The 18,162-nt window shown below is 32.5% G+C and overlaps 1 protein-coding gene across 5 annotated transcripts in view; it reads left to right on the forward strand.

The window, feature by feature from the left end:
- The window catches only part of LOC126775940 (hypoxia-inducible factor 1-alpha-like), a 91,454-nt gene that overhangs the window by 65,946 nt on the left and 7,346 nt on the right, over positions 1–18,162 (forward strand). For 3 of the 5 annotated variants that reach the window (XM_050498142.1, XM_050498139.1, XM_050498144.1), the window contains exons 8-9: positions 17,516–17,805; positions 17,881–18,086. In XM_050498142.1, the coding sequence (XP_050354099.1) occupies positions 17,516–17,805; positions 17,881–18,086 (496 nt within the window). The remainder of the gene's footprint in view (positions 1–17,515; positions 17,806–17,880; positions 18,087–18,162) is intronic. The other 2 variants (XM_050498143.1, XM_050498141.1) reach the window with 1 other exon arrangement.

Raw genomic sequence — 18,162 nt, forward strand, 5'->3', positions numbered from 1 at the left:
TTGCACAAAGCCCTACCACCAGTGCACAAAGCCCTACCACCAGTTGTGGGTGGGCATTTTCCTCCAGCCCACCTTGGGAAGCGCAGGAAACAACATTTGTAGGCATGCCAAAGTGAAATTAAGAGAAAAACAATTACATATATGAATATAGATATATATATGTACAAAAAATCACAGGATTATAACTAAAATAACTGTTTCACTTGTTTAGACGCGGAGGAGCTTTCCAAGAATTCATTTACTTATAAAAAATTTAAATGTCAGATTTTTCCAAAACGTATATTTATGTATATATATTATATCATCAACCTTTTTTTATTGATTCACAGAAATAATGATCATTATATTAATAAGTAAACTTTTTTATTAATATTCGCTTACAATAGCAAAAATCAAAATTAACTAAACACTGCTTTATACAAACGTTAAGTCACGAAAAACGTTATTAACTAACCCAAAGTGGACCCAGTACAGGCTTTATAGCCCATACTTACCATATTGCCTGTAGACACGTTTTTGAAGGTCACGAATATGAGATTTGCCACTTGAATATAATAACTATTTAACATTTTCTACCTAACCATTTTTTTCAGGATAGAAAATCATTTACAAGTTTGTTGTTTATATTTGTTTAATAAATTACAAACAACTAGAAATTAAAGCCTATACAAAAATATCGGCATATTTGCGGCCGTTAATAACATAAACCCGGTTCCTCGAAAATTTGTTAACAAAATCAAGAAACATCTTCGAATATTTTACGAATTTTCGTATATAAAGTCGCGCCCGCAATGAAATAGCGCATCGATATTACAAGTAATAAATGAATGTTTATTCATGAATACATTAATTAATATTTATTTAATAAAATATTATATATTTCGAATTAAGAAATTATATTTAAGCTTTTGTATTAAATAAGCATGCTCAGTGTCATTTTTTAAGGTAAGAAATAAGACCTATATGGTCTACTAAGAGAATTGAGTAGTATATTATCGTAGGTATATGTATATTAAGACATGCGGAAACTATATAATGTATAGTCTCATTCTATCACAGGAGTAAACAATTTATAGATTTGACATGATATGATTAATTGGTCGAGACGTTCAATAATTTATATTATTTAAAGTATTGAGTCGTGAAAAGTTGCATTTTTAATGTCGGTGAAGTTGCTCTCGGAGCTTTGAAAGTAAAATTAAAATGGATGTAAGTGGAATAATTTTGCAATCTAAAAAAAAAGGTATAATTCAAGTTCAAGTTCTGTTTGTAGTACATAACAGCAAAGGTATTAACAAATCACATGGACTATGAAAGTCCAAGGTTTGTTTATCTCTGCTCCTATTGTAATAGACTAGAACAATCTACCGGCTCTGATAATGATTGATGAAATAAATACAAGCACATACGACATCCCCTAATAAAATGAAACATGTTCCTTTATCAGAACAATCGAAATTCTTACTTTCGAGATCATAAATCTTTTTCCTTGCTTCCTTTGCTCTCGTAATTTAGCGTCGCGTTTAGACTGAAGTTCAAGGCTACCTTTATTAGGCTCTGTTATGCCTATTACATATTATAACCTTTCCTATTATGACCTTTCGAGAGCCAAATTTTGTATTTTTTTTTTTATTATTTCGTAGACGTTTTTCGTTTTGGACTCCGAATTAAAGTGTTTATGTCATCAATTAATATTAAAATTATCTTTGGTATGGTCATAAATGTGATCAGTTTTATATTAAATTTGAAAATAATCATTATATTCAGCCCACATTAATCCACTGCTGGACATAGGCCTCCTCACAGGCGCGCCAGTTCTCCCGGTCCTGTGCTAGTCGCATCCATTGAGCCATCTTCCTAAAATCGTCTGACCATCGGGCGGGTGGTCTGCCCACTGGCCTTTTTGCTTCTCTAGGCCTTCAGACCAAATCTGAAAATAATATATTTATATTTATCATACTGCATTCAATGGCAAATAGAGAAACGAATAGTCATATATTTGGAAGTAATATGTGTTTAAAATTATAAAGTCGTTCCACTGTGACGTCAACGATTTGTCTCTAAATACATTAACATAATTAAGTTATATTTTATAAAAAAAATACACAACATTTTTTTTTATAGAATAGAAAGGCGGACGAGCATATGGGCCACCTGATGGTAAGTGGTCACCAAATGCCCTTAGACATTGGCATTGTAAGAAATGTCAACCATCGCTTATATACACCTTATATTAAAAAATGTATTAAATTCCCAATTACATATGTTTATTTATAAACTTAAACACTTAAAGCATTTTCCTGTTTTCGAATTTGTTTCTTCCTTTAATAACATAACGTATTGCCTGTTAATTTGATTTCAACAAAATACGCATATTATTATATCCTTAAATGTGGTTTTCATTCTTATAGGAAACAATAACCTATTACAAACCAAACTCATACTCAGTTTCCCACATTGCTCATTGTAAACTTAATTTATCAACCTGAGAGCTTAATGAATTTACAGACTAACGTCCGGTTACCATTCGTTTTGCTTACGGACGGTAAATTTGTCTACGTGACGTAATTCTTATAGAAACGTTTCGTATGTTAAATAAAATCGAAATATATTTTTTTAAAGTTGGCTCCTTATTCGTTATTAAATATTAGTTTAATAAATGAACCAAACAAAACGACGGCCAGTACAGTTGGAAAGAACGATTTGCACTAGACGTCCACGCCTTGGCGGCCCTCGTTTGAAATAACCCAGGTTATAAGAGGTATACTTTATTATTATATAATAGGACTTTTTACTTTTTTATACTCTCTAGTTATCGCCCGCGTATTAGGGGAGAGGTTAGGTGTAAGGTATTAATAAGTAGCCTGTGTCTTTTTTTGGGGTTCAATCAAAATTTATCCAAATAGGTTTAGAAGTTTAGCCGTGAAAGATTAACAGACAGCGAATATGTTCGAAAAATAAAATCTTTAATAAGCAGTATGCATTAAACTGACTTTATCTATTAGGTTGGGTGGACGGAAAATTTATCTTATCTTTGTTGACTCTCGATAATAATTAATGCATAATGCCACCAGATGCCTCTAAAGCCATGGGTTATCTCGGATGTGATGGTTGCTATGCATAGTACAGTAAATCAATTATCAATATGTTTATTAATTTTGTTAACAAGGTTGTGTGAATTATAATTAATTAATTTATTAATTATTTTGTACAATTATTAAGAAACACTTATTTTATATAATACTATCTAATACAAAATAGGTCTTAATCCCTACATTATTTGATAATGTGTTTCTAACATTAATCTAGGATTAATATATTAATAACTTAAACCATCTAAAACTAATAAATACCCAAACCTAAATAATTCAATAAACTGTTAATGAAACTGACTTACCATTAAAATGTTAAACGATTACTTTTGTAAGCTGTAATTAGTAAAATTTAGAAGCCTATAATTAAAATTAAAATATATACATAATATGTCTATTATCGGTGTCACGGGACATAGCAATGGGAAATGTTTATTAATGATACCATGGTTATATTAATGATCAGAATGATTAATGGTTTAAACCCAAGTGGACTATTGTGGGCTACGATTCTGTCTGATAATTTTGTTTCTATTCATCAATTTAACCCCCCGTGTATCGTGCCTCTTACTTTTAAATTGGTACTTCCTATAGTACTACTTGTGATTATAATTCATCTTGTGCTTTACGGTGAAGGAAAACATCGTGAGGAAACCTGCATGTGTCTAATTTCACTGAAATTCTGCCACATGTGAATTCTACCAATCCGCATTGGAGCAGCGTGGTGGAATAGGCTCCAAACCTTCTCCTCAAAAAGAGGAGAGGAGGCCTTTAGCCCAGCAGTGGGACATTCACAGGCTGTTACGGATAGTACTACTACTTTTAATAGGTATTATCTCACAAAATGTATCTTTAAGAGTATCTTTTAACTAAGAGCACAGATATTATTATGATGATAATATTTATTACGACAATGTTTATAATATCATATAATAATAATTTCTAATTTATTGTGTAAGAAAAAAAAGAAAAATAATTCATTATTTAATAAAAAATTTATTAGCTATTCGACAATATTGAATAAATTACTTGTGACAAATCATTTGAATCAAGAAAAAAAAGAAAAATGAGTTTTCTTTTTTTTCTGTAACGTTTATTGTATTACATTGGCGCTCGTTTCAAGGAGATACCGATCTCGAAAGAGTTAATAAACTGTCTATCCGGAGGCTAAAAACGAATTGCCATGCTTAGTTTAAAGCCAGTTATAATGCAATTACGAACTCTCCCGCTCAGTTTATTTAGGCCGAAGTTAGTTCTGCTGTTTTCAAATTATTCGGCCCTAAAGCCTTCTTCAACAAAACATTGAATTTTAAGTATGTACCTACGACGCGATTCGATAACTTATTATTTTTTGTTTTTAAAGGAACTAATAGTATTCCTATTTACCTGAACGATTGTGCTTAGTAAATCAAGTGTTCGGAGTGAACAACGACGTAACTAGGCGTTCAAATTATTAATCGTTTGTTAACTTCCTTACATTGTTCAGAAATAATTGTCTATTTTATTTAAAATCGTCTTAAATTGTCAAGGAATTAGCTACCGACCAAAAGCATTTGCATGTTTTGCCATTATTGTGTTAGTTGACAGGAGATATAAATGAAACATCGAATTTATTGTACCAAATTAATTTCTGTATTGTAATTCATTATCTTATGTTATGACCCCTTAAAGGTGTAAAAGTTGCAGGTTCGCAGGTGCACTTTAAGCACACATTTTAAAGTTTGTTGGGTCTTGCTAATGTATTTTAAAAACAAATTCAGATACTTATCGTCAGTCAAAATCATTATATCTATTAGTTACTTTAAATAATTACTGTATACTGTTCCTATCTCAGAGAGAGAACATGCGCAATTCCAATTAAATTATTCGTGACTCACGAGTAGTTACACTGAAATTAAGGATATCTTTTTTTTAAATATCTTAAATATTTTCTAAGTTTATACCTTAATATGTTCGAATAGGTTATTAATGAAAAATGGCGTGTAAAACGAATGATATACTCGTTCGTTTTAGTTAGTGTCACAATTGATATAAACCTCTATATCGGAATTATCACAAATTATCTGTCGGTGTGAAAAAAGCCGAGATGGCCTAGTGGTAAGAACGCGTGAATCTTAACCGATGATCGTGGGTTCAAACCCGGGCAAGCACCACTGAATTTTCATGTGCTTAATTTGTGATTATAATTCATCTCGTGCTTGACGGTGAAGGAAAACATCGTGAGGAAACCTGCATGTGTCTAATTTCACTGAAATTCTGCCACATGTGTATTCCACCAACCCGCATTAGAGCAGCGTGGTGGAATAAGCTCCAAACCTTCTCCTCAAAAAGAGGTGCGGAAGCCTTTAGCCCAGCAGTGGGACATTCACAGGCTGTTAGGGTACGGTACGGAAAAACAACTTGTCTACTATCAAGTTTCATCAGTCATAATTTAACTTCTAAAATTCTCAGAAAACATTGTCGATTTATGTCGACTAATAAATAATAAACGTTCCTAGAATTGGCAATTGTCGAAATAATCAATATCTGAACGCTTTAAATAAAACAAATTTTATTGTTAATCAATTGCAAAGATTGACAATTTTACGTTACCAATACTTAACATGTTAATACTTAATCCTTCATATTGCGGTTTTGCGGTGAGGTATCTATTCTCTGTGTATCTACATGTGTCTTTACTCAATATTACCAGGAAACTTGAACGCAATTATTATCAATCGATAAGAGCATCTTCAAACTGTTCAATGCTATATTTAACGTAATTTTTACAAGTAGAACTTGTTACAGACCGTCACTCATTATTTATTTTCACTTTCGCTTTTATCGTGTACTAGTTTTTGTTTTACGTTTACACTTGTTTTAAATTATAGATCACAAATAAATGTTGATTATAGAAAAAAATCCCTAACTTTTTAATACCTTTATTGCCAAATGTACTGTTAAATTAAGCGCACATGGAAGACTGACAAGAATTTATAGAAAATTGACGAGATTAGGATATTAAAATTTCAAATAAAGTCTGAACCTTTTTTACTTATAATTAATTTCAAAGTCTGAGTTCATAAGACCTATCATAACCAGACCTGGTAGCCCTATAATAATACTAGATGATAGTGAATGGATATAGTAAGCCATAAACCAATATTCTAATGGAATGTATTCATGTTATGTGTTAATAATAATTATACGTGTGCATATTGATTTAATTAGCAGTGAAGTGTTTTTTTTTTTAATTTATAAAGTGTATTGTTTCATAATCTGATATTTTTTATAATTGTGCAGGATATAAGAAATAAAAGTATCGTTATAATTAACTTACAAAATGGAATTGTATTTATATATATACATAAGAAAAATGTAATCCTACAGTTCGTATTCAATTCAATCTCTTATGTTCTAAATCGGATAAGCGAACACTATCACCGTATTACCTTTCCTATATAATCGTATTAACGCTTTCTGAAGTGAATACATTTAATAATATTGTTTTTTCTATAGTGTGGGTTTTCATTTCATTATATATATTTCGACTGCCTCTAGTGTTTCGTTTAGTGAATATAAATAAGATCTCGAGGTCAAAACCCGGGTTGGGTTATAAAAAAGTTGTTAGGTGTTTATGCCGAAAAAATGTTTAGTAGCAGCCCGGAATCCTGAAAGTTGAAATTGTGTAAATTCTCTTGCCTTGAAAGGCCTTGGTCCTCCGCCTCAACTCTTTCCAGTCGTGTCGGAAAGGACAGCCTTTTGGATTATGAAAAACTGAAAATTGATTTTAAATTGAAACTGCATGAGCTTACTCTTGTTCACTATACTATACTAGCCCTCGCAGTTGGGCTAGTCGCCCTTGATCATATATGTGGCAGAATCATATTAAATTTAATTTGCTTCGACGACGTGGCTTAAGTTCCGTTGCTCCGTTGCTGCGAAACATGAGAACAAAGCAACAAACTTGCATTTTTAAGTGGTATAGAACGAAAGTTTTTTAAAGTAGAATATATAGATAACATATCATTATCCTCGTTGCTATTCATTACCAATAGCACTTTATCTACAACTGATAATATAAGTCCAATGCATAATGTTTGGGTTAAACATAGGAATACGACTTATCTCCTTATCACTTATATATAAAAGCATTCTCGCTTTGATATCCGATTGCGAAGCGGCTCCTTTTTCGTCTAGTTCAAACGATATTAAATGTGGTATACTTTCTTTTTATTAACATACAGAAAAACTTCAAGTTAAGAGTACACTCATGTCTTACTTCTATCGTATATACGTATACGTATCACTATTATACACTATCACTATCAAGTATCACGATTAATTTATTGAAAACCGGGTCAAGACAAACTTAATATAATGTATTTATAAAATAATTCATCAATATTATCCGGATACACAATCCCCATGACCCTTATGTTGACAAGATATTGGGTACCACCTGCAAGAAATCATGCGATACTTATATCGTTTATTTTCACATATGTAGGTCAATGCAATTACATACTAGTGTATGTATGTACGTATATTCATGTGTTGCATTCGAAAGGCTACCGGCCACTCGCTTCGACTATTATTAGAACTGGATCGTCTGGGTCGATCACAATCGTAAAATGTGACTGTTTAATCGAGAATCGATAAAATCAATCGATTCGTCGAGTAAATAGCTACCCGTATACAACTGGTGACTTCAACGTCAGACACATATTTAGTTTTTGTAAAAAATATAGCATGCGATGACACGAAACAACAATTAATCATAGTATATATATCATAGTATAATTAGGTAACAGAATGTACAACAATTTGTTGAATATAATTTGAAAATGTACAAGCCGGTTTTTGTTGTCCCAATTTTTTGTCTTTCCATTATGAACTTAGTTTCTGAAACTCTGATCAACGTCAATTATCTAATTTAACTATAATCTAATTGGTCGATTGCTATCGACTCATCATCAGCTGCTGCGGATGACATAATAGGTGACCAATGAGCGTTCAGAATTTAGGTACTTTGATCAGCGTTTCAGAAAGTGGACGTCAGTAATTGTGTTCGATCTTTGTAATTCTAAACTATTATTATCAAACTCTACGTTTTGAATTCTTAAGAATTCTAATTGTGTTTTTAAGAATCTTTGCATGCCTTAGCGTCTTCGTATATAAATATGTTGCTTAGTGTTAATTATTATCTATGTATATAAACTATTGTCTGAATTGAAAGTTGACTTACATAAAATCATAGGTAACTTTTTTACATTACAATCCATATTTTACAATATTAAACAACCAAGTTTATTCTAGCAATGAAAAAATACTGAAATATGCTAATTTCAAATACTGGCGTGAGAGGAGTAATTAAAAGCTTTCGGTAGTTAATTTGCTATTTTACAGTCAAAAAAAGGAAAACTCCACTGAGAAAAAAAGAAGAACAGATAAAATAAATGTATTTTTGTGTCCTTAATTATTCTATATTGGATACACGAATATGTAGATGCTACTAACCGAAACAATTCGAAAGTTATAATGTCATGCTTTTTAATCTGGTACTAATAATTAAGTCTAAGTACTGAAAGAAATCAATGGTAATATCAAGATTTAAATAAAACAATAGAGGTCACCACACTCTCGAACAAGTAATCAGTATTCATTGCTCGAGGAATAAATTTCTTCATTCCATTATTCTTAGATTAGTTTTATGTCAAGCTGTGATTTTATGGACATACTAACTACTGCTCGGGGTGCTTTGCAATGCCTCTTTAATTTCGTTTGTTAAGAATTATTCCATACGATTGCGTTAAAATATTATCCGTGTTCATTTGTATGTATACAAATAAAATTGATATAGCGATTTGAACGGTATAGAAGTGTGAAGTCAACAGTGTTGCAGCACAAAATAATAGGTCAGTCATGATAAAAAGGCATATGTGCCAACTATCATTTTGGTCTAAAATCGATATGTATACACTACAAAACTCTTAATTATGACGTACATTAGATGAAAATGTATACACATATTTGCTTTCCTAATAGCTAATACCATTGCATAGAATGCTTCATTATAATATAATACATATTATGTATCTGTGTGTAACAATATTTCATGTGAATTTATCCATACAAAGTTTTACCTGTAGCTTTTAAATTATTTAAAACTTGGCCATAACAGTTGAAATACGTAATGAAAGCGAAATTCTTGCTCGTCTACACCGGAATCGTCGGTCGGGTTTATGCAAGCCGAGTGCAGTGCAACCTCCCCCCTCGGTCGTTCACCCCTCCTTCCTACTACCTACTCCAAGTAGAACATTGCAGTTTTCGTTTTAAACTGAATGGGTGGCGTGGGTGTACTCCGGTTATTGTCCCGATTGCGGCGAGAGCGGTACCTCTGAAACTATTCTTGAAAATCAGCACTGCGAGTCTTGTGTTTTTATTAAACAAAGCGTACGTTGTATTTTATATTATGCATTCATATAAAATAATTTAAACCATTAAACAATTTTGTTATTATAGGATCTATCACTACTTTGATTATTTATTAAATGATATATTCGAACTGGTATTTGAAGGGACCGGGAAGAGGGTCAGCGATATCGTCATTCGAGCCTATTACGATGTTAGAGATCCACTTGTCTCTCGAGACCTTGAAAACTGATTATGGAAACGATCTTGCTCTCAGATCGACTTCCCTTTCGGTTTTGTTTTACACCGAATTTTCTTTCGTTTGACCTAAAACAGTACGTAGCACATATGCGATACATAAGTTTTGTGAACTTAATATAGAAACGCTTTCGTACACTGTTTGAATATATTTATAGAACGAACAAAATATGTATCTCTATTTTATGTATTATTTACATTTTAAATTATCTTCTTTCTTCGAATGTTTGTTGTAAGGAATTTTGCGACACAATTATGATTTGTAAGTCATTTTATTTGTTTTTTAAGAAATATTTTGCTAACGATTTTTTAACATAGTTTAAAAAATCGTTAGCGTTAAACGTTTCTGTTACCCTGGGTCGAAACGTGATATTATGTATAGTCAACTAACATTTAATTGCTTTCTCTAGCAAAATACTTCGTTAAATAATTTAAATAATACTTCAGAAGTAAGTAATTCTTATATACTAACATAATTACTCATTTCAATTTACTTAAATGTTGATAAAGTCTTACATCATACTATCGACTGATAAAACCGGTGTCAATGAACTCGTAACAACCATAGGTATTTAAGAGTCTACGTTCGCAGCTAAATTATATTTTATTAATAACGTGTTTCAAAATTAACATCACGCCACAATATCATGTGTTGGTTTTATTAATACAAATTATAATATCAATTTTGTATTACTTTATAAAAAGTTATTTGTTTTAATTAATATGGTTCAAAATTACGAAATTCTGGTGCTCGGAAGTAGTGCAGATGGGGTTAAGTTATATTATTATTAAATTAGTTATTTTACTGCTTAAGAAGAATTATTGTTTTATCAGTTCAAACAATAAGCCTCTATAAATCTTGCAATTCTGAGGTGTGTGTAGTCTTTTTTATACATACATATATATACTGTTATATAAAATTAAAGAGAACCTTCAATTCCGAATTTTAAAATGTTCATACGATTGATAGCTATTTTACGTGATATTTAGAACATAATGTCGTTCAAATAGTTTATAACGTATATAAAAGTAATAACATATTAAAATTATTTTATTTTATAATAAAGGACTCGTAAATGTGATTTTATCAGTCGAGAATCTAATGAGCTGTATCGGAATTACTTACGTCTATTTTATACTAAACGATTACGATTTTGTATCAATAAAACTGGACTACCAATTAAAATCGCCTACACAGTCTACTAGTTGGCATTAAGACAATGTGTTAAATGTATATAATGTACAGTAAGTTCCGTTGCAAGCTCACGTGTGACGTGACATTCGAATCCAGCGCACGATTTAGTATCGGCGTTATCGATTTTTTTTCAGACGGTCGACTCATACGTAAAATAAACTTTTCGATGTCTCGTAACTCAATACACAGATAAATTCGTGTAGACGGTCACGTAAGCTCTATTTGCCGTAACCGACGGTCATTACTGTATATTTTTTTCTTCGCTGTTATAAATTATAGAAACAACAATGACACGTCATGTCTAATCAAACTCAATATATTTTAATTGACACATTCTATTGAGCGCTGATGGAAGTGTCACTGGCGTTGTTTATATATACTAAAGCTCGTGGAAATTAATCACGATTTAGTACATGTTCAGTTCAGTAGTATATATATATACCATGATCTGATCCATCTATAATCACAGCTATCTCTTTCAGCTTTTACCGTAAAAATTATGAAAAACAAAATAATAATTTTATATCGGACAAAACTCTTATGACTATTAGCTTACTTTTTGCGCCGTCGCTATTATTACGGTCATGTTAATTTTTGTTACCAAGAATTTCCATGAAATTTAAATAACACTGATACAATTTTTGGTAGAACATAAATACTACCTTTTTTCAATAAAAAAACCCTCAATTTCATATTGTATTTCGTCATTTTATAAAAGGAATATTTATTAATTCACAATTTTATGTACAGTACATTTTTATAAAATACAAAATTAAATTAAAAAGAACAAAATACACATTACAAATTTAAAGCAAAAACACGCCGTCTAAACGATTGTCCTGTGGCATTGTACCCAAGACGCTGGCACTATTGCCTCTGCACTATATATATAATAATGTTATATACATTATTATATATATAGTGTAAGAAAGAATTTTGAGTCATCTACTGATATTAAATTAAGCCCGTTAATCGAACCACAGTTTCGCTAAAACAGTATGACGACATGACTATATTCAGGTGAGGTAATTCAAGATTGTTCAACGTTGTTAAAGTCACGTAGTCAGTTCGAAGCAGGTCGAAAATGGGGATGGAGCTAGGGTCAACGTACGGACCCGCGGGCCCTAATGGCATAATGGGTTCGCAGTTCGCGAAGTGAATCTTGTATTATGTAACGATATCTGAATTGTTAAGAAGCAATCCTTGTCTCGGCTGATGAAACATTAAAAAAAAAGAAAATAAATATACTTTTCGAAAATCTTAAAAAACTCAAACTCCTTTTAAATACTATCAAATAAAATGTTAATATGTGAACAAGACTCTTGACAAGAATCCTTTTCTAAAACTATTTCTAAGGATAAGGATTTAAAATGTTGCATCAGATATTTTTCATCGGATTGTGCAATTAAAAAGCGTACATGTAGGTGGTCCAAGGATAACACTGCGTAGTATCCTAATGGACACTTTATAAGGTGGACGAAATTTCAATTGAATCCCAAGTTGTCTTTGAATGACAATTTGTTTTTATGTGTTCTTTATTAATATTCTAAACTATTAATAAATATTCCATACACATTAAAAAATACTTATTTTTTTATTAGTGCATTCCAAGAATATTAAGTACATTGCAATGCTCTGTATAAATCTCGCTCACACGTCTAGATTTTCTTTGCATAAACGAAGGTAAGTACTGGTCCATTAGCGCGCCGGATCATATTACGCGGCTAAATTGTGGAACAACGCTCCTTCATCCAACAGTATCGTATAACAGATTTATGATGGATTGATGAAGGTCTTCCTGCTTCGTTTCACAATTGAAGAAATAATAACTGTCTTCATTAACAACATACAATTGGAAATATCCTAATACTGAAATTATATTTTAATCGTTAGGTACATAACATTTTGCCCGTCTGATAGTGTATTTGGAGTGATTAAACGTCTAGATAGCTTCAGTGACTCATTATAAGGTAAAATCGGGTTGTTACGGAAAATATATTTGTTGAATTATATCATCGCTAATCAAATTTCAGTAAAGTTAATATGATTGAAAAGGTTATAAATTATGAAATGATATGTGAAAATGTTTTTATCACATATCGAATAAAGTTATTATAAAAGTATTGTTTTAAATTTATTTTTGGTGTAGGGTGTATACGGCATATACTGATAGTTCGCAGGTCGTTAACCTTTTCGGAAATATCTGTCGCCAAAATAACTTAAAAACTTTAATATTCTTTAAAATAACGCAAATACCCTGTTGCCAACGCCGATTGCTATGTAAACAATAACATAATTATCGAGGTCGTCACAGACAATAATTGCAGCCTTATCTAACTCAACATTTATTGTAGTGCCATAAAAACGTGTGAGAATCACTCATTGAAAAATGATGTGGAGTTAACTTGACCGTGATCAGTAGATCACCGGTGGTATGCGAACTCTGTTATCTCACCGCGTGGCTGTCGAATGAACGAAGCGGCAACCCTCGAATATTTATCATCAGGTTACGTCGCTTGACTGTGCAGTGTGTGTTTAGGTTGGACGCGTCACGAGTCTCTCGAGTGCGCCGTCGCCGCCAATCGCCGCGCGTATCATTCGCGCCACGGACTTCATAGCAAGCGTACACCCCATGCGTAAACCCTGCCGCCCACCTATCGAAACTCGCGTTCTCGATCAGCTGTTCGCTTTGTAACCTCCGCACGAAACTTCTCCACACAAACATTATTTATCAGTCGTCCAAACGTTGGCTTTCCGCACAATGGTAAGAATCAGTGGAATATTTGTGTCAGTGAATAGTGTTACCGTGTTTGTGCCGCTAAAAGTGCTAATAACTGCATCATAGTAAATTATGTAAGGACGGTAGTCGGCTAATTAAAGTGCATTGTTATCGTCTTCGGGCCATTTATGTTCTCTACGTGTCCAATTTAGATATTTGTTAAATAAAACAATTTTCCGTAAATATACAGAACGAGGTTGAGTAACTTCTTTTACTTATCGTATTTAATTTACATTTTGTAATCAACAATTAGTAGTGGATATTATAAAAAAATAACACAATTACTCGTAAAGTTAGTTATAATATAAGGGATTAGGAGCCAATCTATTGCAAGTCGATCTTATCATTTTCCGTCACAGAAATCGAAACCAGTTACATTGATGGAGCGTCTCTTTACACTGCGCTTATGGTTGTGTTGCGTCTTGTTTTTGAGTTATGCTAAAATTAGCGAACTCGTCCCCCGCTGTCCTCAGGCGGCTCGTTATGTAACGCGCCACCGGTCCGGCCTTGACTCCCGCGCCGATCTCACCGACACGCCATTGGCAGACCGATGAGATGTTCGTATTGAAATTGAGTCGTTGTTTAAATTGTGGAAACTAAACTTACACGCTAAAACCGTAACAATAGGAGAGTCGTTGATTTTTACCATTTATGTATTTCCAATATATTCCAATCTACAAATCTGAACTGCTTTGTAAAATGCTGTAATGCTCTTCCTCAATCCTGTAGATTTGTTATTCAACAACAGATGCCAAAATTTTCCACAATTACCATTGATACCTTATCGTTGCCTCCATTCAATTGCACCTGCTAAATGTTTACTTACATCGATCAAACGTGTCCTTCCGACAATAGTAATGTATGTATTACTATCCATCTATTATCGTCTTTACCGTTATAATAGGGATTCTTATCAGTGCGGCCTTGAAACTAATGCGTAAATATTTATCGTGATAGAAAATCGTCTGACATGTTATACTTGATACCTTGTTAGTGTAGCGTTAATGCTTATTAAGATACTTAAGTCTTATGCCGTTGAATGTACTAAAATTATGTAATGAATGTACTTTGTATAATATTAAAAACTTCTGAAACGTTGAACGTAATCTTCTATATATAAATAGGCAAAGATGAAACAGATCAGTCCTTTTAAGTGTCCTCTGCTTGTCAACCGATTTGTATTTTGTTTTGTTGCTATTCGAACTTTAGTGTTATCAATAAAATAAGAGAAAAAGAAAAAAAGTATATTTGAATCATGGAAATCCTTATAAAGCTTTCCTCAATTTTTAACAATGATTATGGTCGAATTTCATTTTCATTTTTTTCATTCATTCACTGGACAAACATTCGTAAAACTACCCCAGTAAAACAATCCTTCACATTTACATTTAACATTTTATTCTCTTTCATACGTAAGTTGTAATATAATTTGATACTAATTAATATTTTATAATTTTATTACAATTTTCATTGGAATTTGTGCAATCAATCTTGATAGTTGTCAGGTAACCATCAAGCAAGTCAATTTTTTTCGTGTTTTGTTCTTTACATCGCGTAGTTTTTTTTCGCTCAATAATTTCCAAGCAGTGTTAATTTAGTTAAAAATATTACCACTATTTTTTAAAAATCAGTAAAACCTTACACACTTTTCTCGTTAAAATGTTCAACAATAAATTTGCAACAAAAATAACATTAATAAATTTAAATTATCAACAAACTGATCTCGTAACGAAATTAATTGAAACCTAATTCCAATATATTTTCCTAAGTGTTTTTACGTCCTTATATTCTTCATGTCAGACATTAAATTACAATTGAAAACGTGCTTTATTTATTACATAGTAATAAATTTTGATCGCATGAGATGCCCAAAACGAATGCCCTTGTCCATGGCAATATAATTGTTGAATCGCGTTTCTCGTTCAACAGTCACGGCCAAGGTCAGGGCCAAAACAGCTGCTACGCTACTGACTATTAGTTTTTGTTACCACTTTTTTTTAGTTTAAATATCGTTATATTTTCTTTTATTTGCCGCGTAAAATGATTTCTTTCGTAAAATTTGTAAAAAAATAATATAAAAAAATTTTTGGCCTACGGAATATTATGTAAGCCGCCAACGGGTTAACCATCGGGTCTATTTTTAAATTGCAATTGTATAAGCATACTATGCAATATTTTTCCATAGACCGGGTAGACAGAACGTCGGATCGTAATCTAGTCAGCAATCGATACGGAACACACCGCGTGGATTTCTGCGTGCGCAGTTTCACTAGCAGCCTAGTGAATGGCCGCCTCAAAGAAAACATCGGGGTTTTAGGCAGGGGGTGAGCGGGCAAGGTCGTTAGCAAGGCCGAACTTACTACCATCCCTACATCTCTCTTCTACATGACAGCATCCAATTCAACTATCTTTCTCTAACAAAATTCACTTTCGAAAGTAGCGTAAATGCAACGAACAAAACACACCCTCTTACAATTTATGTCTGGTCCAGGATGAATCGGCTTTTGGCAACATTTGTTATGCTGTTACGTCACTACAATTACTTTCAATCTGCCAAGTCTTGCTTATCTTCCGGCATGCTTTATATTTGTGCGTAAATTAATAATAAACACTTTATATCTTGCGCACAAATTATTAAATAAGTATAGTATAAGAAATTGAGCGTTTTTTTAATTATAAATTAAATAATTTTATATTCAAATAAATATATTTATATTTATGATTGAAATATAGTGTTAAGTAACGAAACACTATCTACATTATTAAGGAAATAAATAATTCCGTTAACACAGCATATACATAGTTTAATCTATTAGGTTAATGAAAACTTGAACTTTAGTAAACTGTCAACAACATTCTTATCGTAATAGCTAGTCGATCGGAGTTTTGACGTGAAATCATTGACGCAAACATCATCTATCCCTGAGGAACAATTCTTAGGTTATCTTAGTCACTTGACATTTATTAATTAATCCCGTACTTTGGTAGTTAGTGCAGTAAAGATAGCATATGTTTTAATGGCGTATTCATCGATTCGTTTAGGTTCATTCAAATTAGTGCCAGCAGCGCGGCAGTCAACACGTTTTTAAACACTTTTTTTATTGTTACTTCAACGTTGAAGTTGTTCCAATCTCGTGATTATAATAGTGTCGGCCGTTATCTCGATTTAGTGATTCACTGCTGAAATTATTATATCATATTATAATTTCTAATTAATATATATAATTTATTTTTGAGGGATAATTTCAACTAGGTGAGCGTGAAATTTATCCGTAGCTACTCAGTCACTTAAAATTATATTAGTAATTAATCAGGTTGGTTTATTGTCTGTATTGACCATTAGTCGGATATCAGTTTCACTCTTGAATTATGCTTTTATTTCTCTTTCGTCATTAACGTAACTAATACTATGAAGTCATTTTTCTTAGTATATAGCTTATATAGTTACTGAAGAATATTAACGATAATAAACTATTGTATATATGAGTTAACGAGTTACCTGACAAGAGAATATTGGTCTTATTCTGCTCTATTCTAGTTTGTATCATTCGTTTAAGCATCGGCCTTGAAGTATTGTTGGCTCATTACTCAGTTCCACATACGTTCAACATCGCGACACATTGTACGTCGCTAGGATGATACTTGTGTTTATCTATTAGCACTTGCTTCTTTACTAAATCAATTAACACTGTAAACACATACCTGTTTTGAAACAAGTAATTTGTTTCAAATCGTAGACCATGTATTTTTTTTTTATTTATTGACTTGCTTACTATTTTGTACGTGATTTGTTCACAGCGGTATCGAGTGCAAAGATGAGGTGTTTGCTGCACACCAGGTGCAGCACGCAGACCTGAAGCCGGTGGTGGCTCCGACGGTGCCAGCACCAGTTCCTCAAGAAATCTGTGTTCCCACTGAACCCGCTAACGGTGCAATAGTTGCTACTATTCTCCCAGAGGAGGAGAGACCTATACCCGTTACAGAACTTATATTTGCACCAAGGAAGAAAGAAATGAACAAAGGATTTCTCATGTTCTCTCAAGACGAGGGACTTACAAGTGAGTTGCACTTGAACAGCAAAAGCTTAGGTATCCTTGCTTGCTTTAAGCATTATTAACTAATAATCAAAAAAATCCTAGCAACGTTTCGTTCATGTTTTTCAGTGCTTAAAGACGAGCCGGAAGATCTGACTCATTTGGCCCCTACAGCCGGTGATGCTTGTATTCCCCTGGAGAACAGTCCTTTTGATATGTTTGACGAATTCATATTAAGCGACAACTACTGCAGTTTACTCGGTGATGATCTGGCAAATGGATCACCCGTAGACTCTCTAATCGGTGACTCTTTACTGTCTTCGCCTGAACCACAGGTTTGTGTTTATCGTTGAAATAAACAATGCTTATATTTAAAATATCAATAAAATTATGCTAATAAATAATTGGCAT

Source organism: Nymphalis io, chromosome 19 (genome assembly GCF_905147045.1).
Source record: "Nymphalis io chromosome 19, ilAglIoxx1.1, whole genome shotgun sequence".
NCBI lineage: Eukaryota > Metazoa > Arthropoda > Insecta > Lepidoptera > Nymphalidae > Nymphalis > Nymphalis io.